At 40.6% G+C, this 17,878-nt stretch overlaps 1 protein-coding gene across 2 annotated transcripts in view; it reads left to right on the forward strand.

Annotated features, from left to right (window-relative positions):
* HOMER2 (homer scaffold protein 2) overlaps positions 1–17,878 on the forward strand; it is a 65,647-nt gene that overhangs the window by 36,199 nt on the left and 11,570 nt on the right. Inside the window, exons 1-5 of one of the 2 annotated variants that reach the window (XM_064517305.1) lie at positions 4,574–4,624; positions 6,738–6,869; positions 13,996–14,088; positions 15,745–15,884; positions 17,441–17,597. In XM_064517305.1, the coding sequence (XP_064373375.1) occupies positions 4,589–4,624; positions 6,738–6,869; positions 13,996–14,088; positions 15,745–15,884; positions 17,441–17,597 (558 nt within the window). In that variant the 5' untranslated portion in view covers positions 4,574–4,588. Of the gene's footprint in view, positions 1–4,573; positions 4,625–6,737; positions 6,870–13,995; positions 14,089–15,744; positions 15,885–17,440; positions 17,598–17,878 lie in introns of those variants that run through there. The other variant, XM_064517304.1, reaches the window with a different exon arrangement.

Raw genomic sequence — 17,878 nt, forward strand, 5'->3', positions numbered from 1 at the left:
TACACAAATATATTGGTTTATATATTTTATGAAATGTTGCGTGAAATTCCTGGGCAAGAATTTTTTCCAGTATAGAGGGCTTGAAATTCCTCACTGTAGATTTCCTTCATGAAACAGCTGCCGGTGCTTTGAATCGTGTGGGTGGTTGGATGTGTGTGCTGTGCCTAAAAGGAAAAAATTCTAGTCAGATGTCAAAGCAAAAATAGGAGATTTTAGAGATTTAGACTGGGTGGAGGAGGTGGGAAACCAACTCTGCAGAGATGTTAATTACCTTGGGAAGAAAAAGAGTACAATGGAGTAGGTGTAGCAAGAGATTTACTTAATAGAATTCACATAATCATGAACCCACTTTTGTTGCTTTTAGACAGGTTCTCAATGAGGACTTTATAACAGAAATATTTTACCAGGGGAAAAACTGTTATTAGTCTTTTCATTGGGGGGGTGTCTATTTTTACATCTGTCTTAATAAAAGAGGTTAAGAGCCACTTTGAAATGTAAGGCATAAAGGTTTTTGTTTGATTTATTGGAATGTGGGTTTAAAAATGAACCACATCATTCATTGAATTATGCTGGGTGGGTGTAAGGTGGATCTCTAGGAAGAAAAAGTATGTACAATTGTAGAAATGGCCCTTTTCCCCACAGAGCAAGCAGCAGCCTCATGCAAGACAGTCTATCCGTGGAAGGTGGTTGCGTCTCTGTGGGATGAGTTCAGGCTGAGAAGCAAACGGTTTGGATTGCAGCAAGTCCTCTTTGGCTTCCAAGGAGTCCTAGTGTCTACGCACAGTGCATATGAGTCATTATAGTTCCCCTTCCTTCCACTCCTTCGTGTAGCAGAAATAAATTATGTAGTTACGGATGCTTTTGAAATCCATGGATGGGTGAAATAGCTAACCTCCTGATTAACTGTGGAGAACAGAAATTCTTGAAAATAAGTGACTGACCAGGCTTGCTAGCTACGTAGGGCTGAAATGATCGGTACCTGGAGCAGGAGTCTGGTGGCAGATGTTGTCCTGTCACCACATGTCTTTTCTGCCTTTTGAGCCCTCCAGTTATGCACAAGTGATGGAGAGCAGCAAGGAGGAACACCAAAACTGAGAAATTAAATGCCCTTTTTTAACATGTGGTTACAGTGTTTCTACTCAAATTAATCCATACCCTCAGCCTGTCCAAAGTAGAGCACCACTTGTGTCAAGTGTTGCTGATGAACCAAGACTAAAACAAGTGCAATTGCTGCTTTCTTTTTCCCAGGCCACAGGGAATTTTGCGATTGTGTTTTGTTTTTTGTTTTTTGTGGTTTTTTTTGAAGAACCTTCTACAAAGACTTAATGAAAAGGGTGGGGAGAAAGATTTGATCCCATCTGCTGGCCCTGATTTGCAAAACAGCTGTCTTTAATCCTCCTGTATTACAGGTTCACTGTTTTGGCCAAAGGCTGTTCCTTCTTTCATCTGTAAGTTCTTACGTTGCTGTGAGCTTGTCTTTGTGCTACTCCTGATTCACTTTGGAAGGTGGCCACAGAAAGGGTCAGGCACACGCACGGACACGCGCACACACACGCACGCATGCGCGCACACACGCACACACACACACGCTCTCTCTCTCTCTTTTTTTCTTTTAAATAACGTTGTCTTGATTAACAGTGTGTGTGCATGCTGGCTGTGTAAGATTAGAAAGGAGGAAATCTAGCATCACAGGGTTACAGGTAAAGTGTTGATGCAATCCAATATCCAGGTGCCAGAAAAGACTGCAGGTCGCAGTGGCTTTCTGGTTTTAGTTGAAAAGAGACAACATGTAGAGTTTAGCACCTTCATCATGAAACAATTTGCCATGTTTTGTGCATAAATTTATTTTATAATATCTCCTGTGTGATGTCCAGCTTCTTTTTCCTTAGACCAGTAATTTATTGGTGAGCAGACATTACATGCAAGTCTTGAAGCTGTCAGCAGAAATGCAAAGGATGGTAGATAGCAGAGGATAGCACAAATCATGGAAATGTGGCTAGGTGTGTCCCACGAGGGAGTTGCTGAACATTTGGGACAGAGGGAGAATTTCTCTGCAAATCCACCCCTGCCTCCTCATCTTCATATCCGGTGCTGCAAGCATTTCTGGTTTGCATTTACTTGATGAGCTGGAAGAACCTGCTGAGCCTGTGATAGCTGTGGCCAGAGGATTGGCAGCTTCCTCCTTTCTCAGTTCTGTTTTTAGACTGAGATATGTCTTTATTGAAGATTAGCAGCCTGGTGGGTTGGGGAAATTACATTTCACTAGGGGCTGCAAAGTGGAAAGCACATAGTCAGAGGTGTGAAAATGAAATGGGGAGGTTTTTGCTCGCTAGCTGATGTAGTGACTACTTAATGAGTAGATACTATGGCTTGATGCCTTAGGGCTTTTCTAGAGAGGAAATTACTCCAGAATAATAGGTGATTTAAAGGGGAAATTCCAGAATAATTCCTAATTTGGCACACTTGTCCTGGAATAAGAATAGGTCTGGGTGAGTTGACTCATCCCCTGTTTGGCTATCTCATCAGAGGAACTGCTCTGACCCGTTCCCGCTCGCTCCTTTGCCCTGCTCCGGAGCGTGCCGCTGGGTCTGCCAAGCGCCCGCTGTGACCGTTTTTCTCCTCCTCTCGGAGCCGAGTTGCTCTCGTCTCTGCTCGTCCCTCCTGTTGCTCTGGCAAGCCGCGGCCAGCGCTGCCAGGGCATCTGCTCCGAGCCAAGCTGGCGAAACCCCAGCGGGCTCCTCCAGCTCCGGTCCGTCTGTCCTGCCAGCCGGCTAACATTCATATCCACCTTCAGTTAATAAAATGGTCACTTGAGAAAATGTATTTTCAGGAGGTAGGATGAGTTTCTCTCCCTTAGTGCGATGTTGTAATACATACCTGCGAGGCAGGGGCTTGGGAAGGGGAACCCTGTAAATACTGGCAGTCCTTTGACACTAGCATCCCCTGAAATAAAAGCTGGCTGTATATATGTACAGTGCTCATGTATAATGAGCAGCATGAGCTGCTAGTACATTTTTTTCTTCTACACACTTAGGCTTCCTTGTGACCTCTCTGCTTGATTTATATGGCAGTTTCTCTCCGTGGGAAGGCAGCGAGAGGGGTGTGTTATGCTGTATAAATGTTGTATGCCAGCTTATTCACATCCATTTTTATCTGATGAATATACCTGGTGTGTTTTTTAAATGTCTAGAGTCATTTCTGGTTGATGTAGCCTTACCTCGTACTGTGAAAATTCTTCTGTGTCATCTTTAAATGAAAGTTTATATCTATCAGGGTTTTTTCTCCCCCAAAGCAAGTAAAATTAGTATGAGATTTTGTTTGGCTTGTGCAGACGTATCGGGAATGTTCACCATCTGATACATGCATCTCTACTTGCATGTAGATGAGAGCAAAGGCAGATTTTTTTTTTAACCACATGTAGACAACTCAGCTCAGTCAGTATGATGAATGAGTTTATTATTCTGTAAGGTGCTTATTACATTATGGCTCATCTTTGCCTTTGTCTTTAGGGAGAACTCTTTAACCACTTCAGAGACTGATCACATTTGATTAGAGAGTTGTTCGGCTTTTGAATCCATTAATCCTGGATAAAAGTCCATGAGTTTATTCAGTTTTCTGAGGCAGCTGGAATTCCCTCGTATGTGTGTCACATGAATGAGGACCAAATGCAAAGTTATTTTATAAGAGCCCATTTGAATTGGTGGGTCGCCTTTTTTTACAGGGTTAGACTAATAGGTTCAAGTTAGGGATGGAGAAGAGCCCACCGGTTCATTGTGTCGGGAACAGCTTTTAAATCAGTGACTTTCCCCTTTTGTGCTGTTTCTCTCGGCTTTGTCCTTCCTTTGAAACTCGAAAATTCTGTCTCTTTCTTTCACCAAAAAAGAGAGTTTTCCCAGTTTGGCCGAACGTCCCTGTTGCAGTGGTCACGAATGCGTCCCCTGCTTTCTCCCCGGGCGAGAGGTGTCGCGGCAGGGAGAGGAAGACGTTGCCAGCGGTAGTTTCCTTCAGTTTAACGTAGCCGTGGTTGGTCCCGCTTTGGGCCAGGGGATGGACCTGATTACCTGCCAGGGCCCCTTCCAAGCCCCGCTTTTTATGATTCTCTGAAATAATAATGCCAGCTGTCTCCTTTTTTTCAATGCTTTTTTAACAGCCCGTGCTCCCTTCCTACATTCCCTGGAGAAAGTAGCATCTCTGTTCATAGGAGGTTACTGGATTTACAGGTTAGGTGAACCTGCAGGCTAAATACTCCTGAAATGTAGTGTAACAGCGTCTTGCTGCTCGTCTGAGAGCTGCCAGGGTGAGGATGAAGAGGGGAGACAGGGGCAGCACAATATCCCCGCCAGGGGCCAGCTACTCCGAGCCATTTCCACGCAGCTCTGGTTTAATCTCTTCGCTTTCACCGCGATTTCCGCTTGTCCGCAGGAGCGCAGGATTTCTGAAGTGCTTGACTGGCGGGGGGCGGGGGGGTTGGAAAAAAGGCAGAGCCGGTTTCCAGGCAGTTTCACTAATTGCAGCTTATTATAAATTTAACAGATGAACTGTCAATTTCTTGAAGGTGTCTGATCACCTAACCACAACCTTTTCTGGGATGCGGCTCTGCCTGGAGAAAAAATTAATCTCTAAGGTGCTAAGCTAACCTTAGTTTCATTGCTAAATAAGATGTCTCTTGGTTTACAATTTGTAGACTTTATTATTCCTTTATCCCTTGTTTCGTATTATTGGACTGTGGTGTAAAAAATCTCTTTGGTGTGTTTTATATGTATATATGTATATGTGTGTGTGTGTGTGTGTGTATGTATATGTATATACATATATAGAGTAAATGACTATTGTAGGAGGTATGGAAAAAATTTATTGTTCTCATTGCCTGCTTCCAGTGAATAAGGCTTTTGCCTTTCAGTAAAAGGGGTCACTTTATTGGTTTTACTGCACAGATATCTAATTTGATATGTGCAGTAGGACTGAAGTAATACTTTTAGTCGAAATTTCAGGGTATTTCAGAACTTCTAAAATAAACTCTTTAACTTGACAAGTTAAATATTTTTAAGTAGTTCCTGTGTCTGGTGTAAGATTTTTAAAGCAGGAATGTACATATAGCACTTTCCTTAAAGTTTTTGGAAAACATCCCAATTATTATGAGTACCTTTTCCTCCCTTTCTTGTGACTCAGTTGTATCATACAATTCTCATGTCATGCTCCCTTTGAATTGTCAGAACTATACGTGGACTCTTTGAAGGTGTTAATTTTCCTGTAGTTTAAATATCTGAAATTGCACTTAGGTTTTGATTCCTTTCGGGTGGAAGATTTTACATGGGCTGCATTTCCGCTGTGTGACTCGCCTACAGGAGAGTGGGTCTGGGCAGCTCTATTTATGCCTCCACCTATGAGCCAGCCTTGCAAAAATGTTCCCACTCTGGGAGCGCATTTATATACCCCGTGTCGGCCGCTCCGGTTGAGATATCACCTCTCACCCATTACTATCCTGATTCTTTCCATACAGAAAACAGCTTTATGACTGTCATCCACCTAGTCTGTTTTGATCCTTTTGGTAAAACTTTCAGAGGGAATGTTTGCAGACTCCTTCAGAATCAATTAATTTTGCATGCTATAAGGGGATGCAAAAACCATGCCAAGGCAAATTGCAGGAAATTGTGTGTTTATTTGGAAGTGATGATGTAAAAAGAGAGAACCACTGAAGCTGAACAATTTGTAATAAAGAAAATAAAAGTATCAGCAGAAAGGCTAGAAGTCAGGGAGGGGGAAGGAGGCAAATAAGGATCTTTCTCTGGTAAATTTAATTCACACTTTTTGCTAAATGTAAATGATAGCCTAGGAAAAAACTGCTTGGAATACATAGTAAATGACGTTGCCAGGATACTTCCTGATCATGTTAATTAAACTGTCCCACAGATTTGGCTTAATTACTGCATAATTTGCATATTGGAAATGATGGTATGCATTACTAAAGAAAGCTCCTATTCTTTTGGCAGAAAGAACATTGTGCAGGAATTCATTTCCAAGGGAAAGAGTCTCTAGACTCATACAATCATGTATCTTGAAAAGAGAGCTAAGATTTTTGATAATGAACTGACATATCTCACTCCTTTTTGTAGGATTACAGTTTATGCTTGTTCCACTAAGCTCCTCAGGGACCTCCTCCCAACAGCCTTCCTCTTCTTGGCTGTTACTTTAATTAGACGAACCACTGTTGCTTTCGAGGCTACTAGTAGTGAAATAGGTATTAGCTAACCTGTGTAAAAGCAGCAGAATTTTTATCCTGAAGAAGCCCACGTTTGATACTACCTATACATTGCTAGTGATGTCCTTTACCACCCTCACAAGTTAACCTCACTATTAAATAAGCTATCCCATTCCTCTGATATTGTGAGTATTTTTTTCCCCCGGTCTGATGTGTCTCAGGCATCCTATTCTGTGGCAGGCCGAGGCCAAATATGGCTTGTGTCCCTGCTATTTTTTTGAGTTGCCATTTCAGTGAAGTTCCTGCAGCGGTGTTTAACTGCAGGACCATGATAGTACTTTGGAAAAAGAAGACAAAGTTTAGAAATTCCTGAATCGAAATGAACTATGAAACTGTTTCATAAGGGGGAAGAATTCTTCATAAATACAGCAATTTCCAAATTTAGATTGCTAATTGCTCTGAATTATATTGTTGCTAGGCTATGCATTTCCAGTGTGACTTCTACTTTTTAATTCTTTTTTGATTTGTTTTTAAACAGGTGATCATAAACAGCACAATCACACCTAATATGACCTTTACTAAAACATCGCAGAAATTTGGCCAGTGGGCGGACAGCAGAGCAAACACTGTATTTGGTTTGGGCTTTTCTTCTGAACAGCAGCTGACAAAGGTAACTGGGCTCACTTTACTTCTGAAAAGGCTGTCTTGTTTCTTAAGAATTAGGAACTGTACATGCCCATCTGATAGGAATCTCTTCTAAATTGAATATTTCTGCAAGTCCTTTTCATTTTAGTCAGTGCAGGTTGACCACTTTCTGTAATTATCTAGTATCTGTATATATATAGAAACAGGCAGTATTGTAAACTTTGCGGTCAAAACGGTAAATCAAATTTGATCACTGATGATGGTTATGGTGAAGTGATCTTGATGGTATCTTGCGCAGGTTGGCTGAAAGCATTTGTGTTTTCAGACGTTTCCAGAAAAAGTCTGAACTTTATAGTTTTTTTCACTATTCCCCCCTGCCTATGTGGTAATTTCAGATGAAAGTGGCGCTAAAAACAAAGCAAAGTGAATCCCTAATATACCAGGAACTGTCAGCATTCAGGCTGCCTGGGCACCTCCAGCTTCAGTTCTGTGCGGTATCTTTGTTTTGGCAGTGATTCCTATTGAACAGACTTCTGCCATCACACAGGATTGCATTACTGTGGATTACACAAGGCTTTGACTTAGTGTCCTGTGTGGGAGCATGGGGTTAGCATGAACTGAATCCCTAGTTTCCGATATTCAAGTATTAAGGTGGTGTCTACTTTCAAGAATCATAAGAGCTCAAGGAACATAGGCCTGCCATTTTGAGATTAGAAGAGCATTGCTGTCCCAGCTTCAAAAGTTTGTATTTTGTTGAGTTGCTGCTGTTGATCACTAAACCAGCTAATGAGTATTCAGCCCCCATTGTTTGTTTTTGCCTTCATTTTGCAGTTTGCTGTCTTCCTCAGCTGTGCCGATACAACTGTTTGTAGGGCCACTCTCTCGGTAGCATTGATAAACTGATCTGGGTTAAAATACTACTACTACTTTGGCATTTCAGTTCAGTAACCTCATTTGCAGCACAGACCCAATGCTGTTTTGTCACTGAACTGAACAGATGATGGTGACTCATGACAGGGAGGTGGGAAGGAGGAGCCAGGAAGAGCCAAGTTTGCTGTCAGAGCCAGCATCCCTTTGAACAGCATCCCAAATATGCTTTTGGTAGTAATGCAACTCTTTCCTTTCAGCAGGAACTTGCTATGGTGTCAGGCTCGTGAAGTCTAGAGCTACCTCATGTAATGAATAACCAGCAGTTCAGAATACATTCACTGTCTTTAGAGTGGTAGTCTTGCCAAATGCTCATCAAGCAGTTCAGAGGTTTGTTCATGCAGTAAAAAGCACTGCTTATCTGACACATAGTTGACACTTTAAGCATGGCTACTTGGCACCAGGTTTTATCAGTTAACTAAACATTGTGTCCTTGGACGTGGTACACAATCTCTTGTGTTGCTCTCTTCTTGCATGCTTTGATTTGAAAGGAATCAGGAGAACAAGAAGTTTCTTGTAGTGGCTAAAATAGCAAAGGCAGACCATTGCAATTAAAGGAAGACCTTTCCATCAATTGAATTACACGTTGTATGAACCGCATTTTCTAAAAAGCTGCATTTTTTACAAGTATTTCTTAATGCAAAGCATATTTCACTTCTTGTGTAGAATTATTTTTGGACTTGGAATGTCCATAGAGGTGCCGTGGCAATAATCTGGTGTCCTGGGATGTTAAGGTCACCCAATCAAGCACACGCAAAATGGTTATTTTAAAAATGAGACCCTAGTGATGGTAACGCTTTATGATACTTAGATTTAATCAAATGTAGAGGACTGCTCATTTCACATGTGCACATTCTTCACTCCCGTGAGAGGGGGTGTTTATAACAACTGAGTGAGTAGTCTGGGAATATGGGAGGATAAAAATGGACGGAGGGGAATACAGTTTGTTTTGAGTAACAGGTAAGCATGCTGCAATGTAACATTTGGACACCAAATGAAAGAATTAGCACCTTAGGATAGGATTTTTTCAATCTTGGACCACACAAATCACTCCTCTTCAGTATGAGAGGTGACTCCATGTACCTGGTCCTGGAGGGGACTAAATATGCACCGTGTGGAGCCGTGTGGTGCGGAGCAGAGCACGGGGCAGCCAGGCACGATGTTAGTTTGGAGGTCCTTGCCTTCTAATCAGAGAGATTTTACCATCGTCTCCAAAACTGTCCAAACACATACTTAAAATAAACTTAATGCTGGTCTCGGAAAGCCCTGCAGCAGCTCTTTAGTGTTTCTGTGGCCAGACTGGTGCCAATCTGAAGTAAACCCATAGTGAAACCCACATCGTGTTGGTGCGGGGTCCTCTGCCAGCTGTTCTGTCCTCCAGACCTGCTTGCAGATGTGTTTGCACTGCAGTGTCTGCTAAGTGTAGATGGAGCCTATTGCCTCATACAGCCTTCTTACTTACGGATGCAAAAAGAGCTTTCAAAGTCAGCAGAAAGCCTGTTTCTGGTCTGAATGCTGGAGAAATATGGTTTAAGGGGCACTTTTGAGAAATGGATCAACATAATAATTTTAAAAAAATCTAACAGTTGTCTATCTAGAAAATGTTAGAAAACCTGAGTTATTACTACTATTCAAAGGGATGGGACAAAGATATCCCTTATCATCCATGCTTCTCAGTTTAATTATTGAACCGTTAGTACAAAAGATCAGGGATGATGAAGAGACTACAGAAGTATGAGTGTACTGGGAATAGTAAAATCAAGTTTCACTTTATGCTGATGTCATTACGCTTTTATAAAAGATATAAATAAAAGCTTGCTGGCTTTACTGGAAATAATTGAAACTTTTAATCAGGAATTGGGAGGACACACTAAAACTCCTCTAAACCTAAAGTCTTGGCTTAAAAAAAATCTGAAAAATGTCTGTGGAAAATGGTGAATAATAATGAGACATGAGAAGAGGTTAGCACACCTAAAAACCTGTGCATTTTTAAGAATATTGGTTGACCTAATAAAAGGTTTTATGTCTTTCTAATACTTTGCTTCTCTTGAAATATTTAGGCATTAATCCATACCTATAGGGACAAGCAGTTCAAATTAAACATGAGCCATTAATGAAAACTGCATTCAGTGACCTAATTACCATTCACATTGATTGGGAATATCCCAGTGCTTAAAATTAGTGTCCTCATCAGAATCCTTGTTCCTTTCCCCAGGACTCGCTGTCCCCTCCTTCCCACCCCCATGTCAGAAAGGTCTCCAGACATTATTCACACATTGCTACAGGCAAATCCAAACAGTTACTGGTGTGTCTGGGCTGATGCTGTGAAAGTAGTGATGTGTTTTGCACAGGAAGCTGTTAACTAAAATTTCTGCTGTCATTCGGGATGCTTTGACACAGACACGGCAATCGCAGGAGCAGCAGGTAGGCGAGGGCATAGGGATGTCGATTTATACAAGTGAGAAACTCGGGAAATGTAGCTTCCTGCAGGTTTCTTAGTTTCTTTAAACAGGCTTTGCACATCACAAAGCAACTGCATCCAGCATATGGGAAGCGCTGGACCTTTAATTTCGATTTATGCGTGTGCCTATGACATGTGCGCTACCTGCCCAGCATTAAACCGAAGCAGCACGGCCCGTCTGTCTGATGGACTTTGCTGTCAGCGGCTCAGTTATGCTCGTGCAAATTACCAGCCGCTTTTTGCAGTCAGTAGTCTTGTCCGCCACCGACCTGCCTGCAGGCCCGAGGGGACCCTGCAACAGCCACACGTGGGCCGCGAGCCAGGGGACTGCGGCGCGCTCAAGCTGTGACCGTTGCGTTGCCTGGCCTTGGCCTTCCTGCACAGGGAGAGGGCGATGGAATATTTATGAGCCTGCTTTTGGTGGGAGCAGCTGCTTCATGTGTCTGACACTGGCACGGTTTGTCAGTAGGAGAAATAAAATATAATGCCAGATCAGGGGCTTAAAACTTACACATAGAAAATAATGCTTCTTAATGTATAAAATGTTAAGAACGTCTGCTTAAATGTATATATTTTTCTGGATGACAAGCTGTCTCCAGATTTGAACAGCCTTTAAATAATTTGTGCAATATACGACAGCATCTTTGTTTCCCCTTTAAATTTCACTGGCTAAGGTTCATAATCAAATGCAGTGTTTGCATGCGGCAGCATCCTTAGACTGAAAGAGCTTCCCAAGCCTTGAGCGCCACACATTTCATATATACTGCAGCTTGGCCTCGCGGCTTCCCAGGGCATTGGAAAACACACTACATAGTCCATGACTGGCTGTCGAAGCTGGGGCTCGTGTGGCAGCAGTGTTTAGTCTGCTAGTTTTGGGTAGCTCTGTCTGCCCACGGACAAAGATGAGGAGGAAAGGGAAGAGGAAGGGAGTAAAGAGGGTAAGGAGAAAGAACATGATGATTTTTTAGTTGGTTTCAGATTTTTACACGCACTAATATCCCTTGAAACCACATTCACTATGTTTTCCTTTACTAAATGAAGACTACTTCACTTTTTAACTAGGAATTTCACATTTAAAAAGCACTCACTATTGTTGTAATGGTTTGATAGTGTAAAGCCAACTCGGATCTTGGAGATGGCACCTGATTTTTTCAATATTAATTATTTGTCATTTGCTTGTATTCAGGGCATAATATAGTCAGCTAGTGGCAAGAAAGTGTCTCTGTGCTTTCGGCCAGCGGTTAGACCCTGTGGCTGTGCCATCTCCATCGCCAGCGGCAGTAGGATCTCGGTGCCATCAGAACTGCCGTGTCTGTTGCTGTAGCAATTAGCCTGGGCGATGCTATGAAGTTTAGGCTGTCACCATCGTGATTCTGCACTCGGAAGAATAATCAAGTGAAAGGCTTTAATTTCATAACAAGCCAAGTGAACCTCTGTAGCTTTCAGAAATAGACTGTTAGTAAAATCTAGCAGGTATTAATTAGCTAAGAATAATAAAGAAGAAACAGCAGAAGTCTTTATGAACTATTTCTGAATGTATGGAGTAAACAACAAATAGAGACAGTCTTTCTTTCACTGCAGTTTCTGTTACAGGAGTCTTTACGTTTGTAACCATAGTAAGAATTAATTTTGGCTCTTAAAGCTGAATATCTGTCTCTAAGGTGGTGGAAAAATCACTTGCTGGTACTTATTTCTAAAAGCAAATGTATTAAATGAATGTGTTGGTAAACTGTGGGTCTGAATAAAATCTGGTGTGAAATGAGATCATTATCAGTTTTGTATTAAAGATAAGCTTTGTTTAGTTATATACCATTTTTATGATGGAAAATGTCCTTTTCTTCTCAGCTCACATTATTTTTCAGAGCAGTCCTGTGTGTTTTATGAAGATAGTTGCAAAAATCAAATTTGATAGATGACTTCCAATTCTTTTTGTCTTTTCATATTTCATATAGCCCATGAAGAACCCTCATGAATTTTTCATGCTTGCCCATAAAGATTTATTGTAAAAGAATGACTCAAAATAGCCCTTTAACCAGCTGCAAAAAATCCAAGCATAGAGCTTGCTGTTGACACAGTATTTTAGGAATAATCAGTTTATTATAGATGTTGTGTTACACCAGAAGATATATTTTACATAAAAGTTGAGTTAAATCACTCAAGTCCAAAAGGTAATGAAGTTGTTCCTAATGATCTTTATGGTGCTACAAAGATAATCAAATCACTTGTGTGCTGACTGCACATCCCGATAGATAGCAAATACTTTGCATATGCAATTTCGGCTGTTGCGTAGAAGGCAGCTGGATTCGAGAGCTCAATCCTCATTCATAAGCATTATCACAGACTGGAGGCCCCGGCTCTCCGCAAGGAACACTTGAAATTTCACTTGGCTTTGCGAATGTGCGAGTGTGTGCGAATGCGCGCCCAGTGGAATTTAAGAATGATATATAGGTATTTGTTGGTGATCTCCGTTCCGTGTGTTTGTAAAGAATACAAGCACCTCCGCATACGTATGCAAATTTCTCTTGGAACAGTGGGAGAATGTTAGTTTTATCAGTCTTTATAGTCCTAGTATTTTACTGAGAGTAAGCATGCTAAATTTTAGCCATAAATCTAAAACAGAGAAAATAAGATTAGCAACTGGATAATGATTCTTCCCACTCCTTTACTATAAAGTGTGATTCCCCCCTCCCCCCCACTGTTATTTACAACTTTGTTATAAGTGATCTGAATTATTGGAGTATATAATGGAAATCCTTTTTATTCAGGAAGTGTGAAATGAAAGAGATCTATTTATATGAACTTTTAATGTGACTTTCCTTTCTAGTGTTTCAAGTTTCTCCAAATTATAGGCAAGTAAGACTGAGCTGCTTTGGCAAAAAGAGGAAGTTACCCATTCTTATACTGGACACTCCTTAGGGTTTTTCTTTCTGACTTTTCGTTCATCTTTGCAGTCCTCCTTTTAAAACTTTGCTTGTGGTGCAAGCCCTGCAACACCCAACGACTTGGATGATACTAGCGTTTCGAAAGTGCCAGACTGGCTTGGGAGCAGATGCCCTACAGCGATTTGTAAACATCAGATAATTAGTTTTCATCTTTGTCTTTACTTTCCCCTGCCTACCCCAATTTGACATAACCCTCTTGCAGGAAGCATTCAAGCCTTCTCTCTTCCTGAAGTATTCTGCCTTTATTTTTGCCAGTGATAAGAAAATTAGACCAAAAAGTGCCAGGTTTACATATGGGCCCTGGGCTTGTTCAGACCCAGCTTTTTCTGTTCTCAGCAAAGCCTTGCTTGCAGTCCTGCGGGTATCTCATGAACTCATTTGCATTATTTAGTTCAACTTACTCTTAAGAACAGAAGCCATTTGATCGTTTTTATCTAAACCTACCTCTTTTGTACTTTAAACTTTAATAGACTATCAACACCGAGTGAAACAGATGAGGAGGAGAAAATAAACAAGAAGAAATCAAACCAGGAGGCACTAATAGCTCCTTTTTCTCCATGGGTTTTTACTAAGATCACCCAGAACTGTGGAGATGCCCTGCCTCTTCTAGAAGCAATACTGCCATTCCTTTTGGAGGCACCTGCCCTGAATTTAGTGCAAAATTGATGAAAGAATTAAAATACTTTTTCATGCCAACAATTTAAAATGATCAAAATTGGTTGTGTACTTTTAGACTTCTATATACCATGTAAAGATAGTAATCTGAATAGAATTAGTAAGTCACATATTATTTTAATAAATATCTTTCATGCGTTTTACAGTTTGCAGAAAAATTCCAAGAAGTAAAAGAGGCTGCCAAACTTGCAAGAGACAGATCTCAAGAGAAAATTGAAACCTCAAGCAATCATTCCCAGGTTTGTAATTTATCTTAATACCTATATGCATACAGGATAAATGATTTAAAGCAAAATTTTCTAACGGACTGTACCAGCTTCTGGCAGCAAACTTAAAGTATAGAAGATGAAGATGGCCAAAGGTAATTGTCAGCTGATGGGCATTAACATTGTCAGAGGAATATTTTTCATCCATCCATGCTCTTTGCCTTCATTTCAACATACTTTTTTCAGCAGTTATTGAGCTGTTATGACTTGTTTAATAACAGGGAAAGCTATATATCCTTTGATTTATACTGTTACATGTAGTCCGGATCACTGGAAAGTAAATCACAGTATAGTGCTTCAGCAGACAATCAATAAGATATATTGAGGTATTTCCTTTTTTCACTTGTCTAATCTACTTTTGTAGGAGTTCAGTTTGCAAATACATACAATACATTGCAAACACATTTTGTGGTCATAGTGTAGTTCATTACCTAAATGTGATGAATTGAAAGTTGTCATGTAGAAACAGAGGCAGTACTTTAGCAAATGGTTGGAAGAAGCTTATGTTGCACATTTGTATAATATGCCTTTCTAGACAGTACACTTAACTATAGCAAACTGCCTCTGTGTCCAGTGAGAACTATTTTTGTTACAAATTGAGGAAACTGAGTGTTGTCACAGTCCTATAATCATTTTACTGTGATTTCATAAGCACTGCATTAGCTAAGAATGAACCCTTGTTTAGTGGAAGTTCTTGGCTTGTGCTAGTATTTGGAGGAAAGTTAGATTTTGTTCAGGAGAAAGGCAGTTGCATGATCAGAAAAATACAATAAAAGTTGCAGAATGCTTAACCTTGCAGATAACTAACCTACTTCATGAATTTCACAAATACAGGTCTGAGAGGCTGACTTTGGATCCTCCTTTTTCCTTTTCTTAAGACTTTGGTCATGGCCCCTATGATTTGCTTTGTTTTGTGTTAGTGATCAGCACCGGGCAATGCATGAATATAACCCCTTGAAATAGCAGTATCTTTTGTTTTTATTTGTTTGGAATTTGTGTGCTTCCAGGTGTGCTTTATTGTTTCATTATCTTAAAAACCAGACAAACAAAAAACCCTTTAGAAAACACAAGCCTTTTCAATTAAAAACATTATTTAGTGTCTTGAACATTTTAAACTTCTGTTTTGCATATCATTGCCATTTTTTTTCATTCTTTTTAAGGAGACTGGCTTTGCACTCAAGACATAAAGGTTGTGTGTTTGTAACCACTATTGTATCCAAGAGAGCACGTGGCCATGTAGCCTTTATTTTCTGGAAGGAATTGGCATTGTGGGTCTGTGTGGGTCTGTGGCCTCAAAAAGTCACGTGATGGCTCTAGGCTTAGTGAAGTTATCACAGTGTACGTAATCGTCATGTTCTTATAAAGTGTGAATGTCCAACTGAGCATATGTTATCTGCCCTGCATGTTTGTACGTATTTTCACCAGCAAATTGATCTGAAGGTACAGATAGGACCACATTTTGGCTGAAAAGAAGGAAAGCCTACTTCGATCCTGTTATATGTAACCATTACAACTTACAGAGTTTTCCTAGCAGTTGTGCTGCATTTGGTTCAAAGCAATGCAGGCTGTTTTGAGGGAGATGTGGGAGGCTGAAAGAAGGCTCGTGTTAACTTGTGTGTTGTGCGGCAGGAATCCGGGCGCGAAACACCATCTTCCACTCGCGCATCCAGTGTGAATGGGACAGATGACGAGAAGGCATCACATGGCGGTCCTGCTGATGCACATCTGAAATCTGAGAATGATAAATTAAAAATTGCTCTAGCCCAAAGGTGAATTTCTTTTAATACCTAAATTGCATTGAAATAGTTTGCTGCAATTGAAATGTAATTGCGTAAACTTAAAATGATTCAGCAGAATGAGTGAATGAGCAGATTTTAGTAAGTACCTCCTCGTATCCAGTTGGGAGATATTTACCAATTAGTGTTTTCCTGATTTAGTCCATGATGAGATAAGATCTCTTTTACTCCGGTGACGCCAGCTCATATAGCCTCCTTCATATGGGAGAGCATACAGCTACAGAAATAACATCTAGGCCATGAGGGAGGAATTGCTCCTGATAATGTTTGAAACCAGTCTTCCCTTCCTCTTTGAGCTTGCTAGGTTTACTTCTTCTATGAAAAGAGATAGGGATATTTAAAATTACAAAAGAGAATGAACTCAACTGTTAAAAGGTGAAGTGAAAAATCTATCTTTACTGTGTTTTTTAAGTCTTCAGGGGATATTTCTAAAGCTGTGGACAATGTCCCTTGAAGTTGTGTTTTGTGCTATTTGCTTTGATAAATTATTTGAAAATGCTGGGAAGAATAATTTGTAGCCATAGTGAAACTACAGCAATTGAAATGTGTGAAGTCATGACATTAAAATACCATAATTCCTTTTCCAGGATCTTACTTGCCTTGTCTGCCTCTTGTGTGTAAATATATCTGTGAATAGAAAAAAAAAAAGTATCAGCATTAAGCTGCTCTTAAAAAGCTATTTAAAAATTAAGGCAGCAGCAACATAAGCAGCATTATACAGTGAGCAATTCTAAGGTTGTATATGTTGTATTTGAAGTACATCGTCTCTCTTTACTGAAATTTCAATAGCATAACCTATTTCAAATCATGCTTGATCATTCTTACTGCTGAAGACACCTCCACAGGCAAGTAGCAACTAGTTTATAAGGAGTTTCAAAGCCTCCCATTCACTCTCTAATCTCCTTCTCTATCCTGTAGCTTGAAGATTTGCGGAAAGAGTTGATCAATTCTTTAGCATTGCCTATCACTTTTATAGTTTAAAACTGAACATAAAAAAGGAAAAAATAAACTATAGAAAAATATATGTATTATATGAAAAAATATATGTAGTGTCAACCCCTCTGGCATCTTTCATTCTGAATGGTCCCAGCATCATCTACAAACATACAGAGATGCATTGTTGTATGGGTACCGCTTATCCAGGACTGAGATACAGCTGGTGTCTGTCAAGGAACAGCTATGCAGTTCTGGTGGGGAGAAGTGAAGAATGCTGGAGTAAAACACAGGTCTGCAAAAGGTGGAGGTCCCACTTACCAGCTTAACCCTATACCCCGCTTAAACAGCTGGACTTTTTGTTCCAGAGCACAGATCTCTGTTGCTGGAGTTGACAGATCCCTTTGTTTTGCCAGAGACAATCAAATTAAGGCTTATGTTCTCCTTAAGTGGATAGTGCCTAGAGGCAATTACATACATTGGAGTATGCAGATTATTGGGCACAGACCACAGGTGGTTGAGTGTGTAGTCAGGTAAAGAATAATAATATGTAGGATTAAAGGTTAAGCCACCTAATGGCATCCTGTTGTTCTCAGTTCATCCAATGTAAAGAAGTGGGAGACGGAGCTGCAGACGCTGAGGGAGAGCAATGCCAGGCTGACCTCGGCACTCCAGGAGTCCGCTGCCAGCATCGAGCACTGGAAGAAACAGTTCTTGGCATGCAAGGAGGAAAACGATCAACTCAGGAACAAGGTAGCCTTGACGTGCTGGCTATAATCAGATGAATGCCAAAGGGCCCTCATGCCTGGGGCCTGTTCTCCTCTTAATAAGCACTAAAAAGTCAAAGCGCAGTGGTTTTAGGATGGTAGTCAAAAATAGCACCAATGCTGAGATGCAGCCACAAAGTTTCAATTTCCATGGTTTTTAAAATGTGGATACAAAAGTGTGTACTTGAAAGAATGTGTCTGTAGTGAGGGTGTTAAATGAACTTGGAAAAATGGTCCCAAGAGCACTTTGAACACTCCTGTTATGTG

The sequence above is a fragment of the Dromaius novaehollandiae genome, chromosome 10, assembly GCF_036370855.1.
Source record: "Dromaius novaehollandiae isolate bDroNov1 chromosome 10, bDroNov1.hap1, whole genome shotgun sequence".
In the NCBI taxonomy this organism is placed as follows: domain Eukaryota; kingdom Metazoa; phylum Chordata; class Aves; order Casuariiformes; family Dromaiidae; genus Dromaius; species Dromaius novaehollandiae.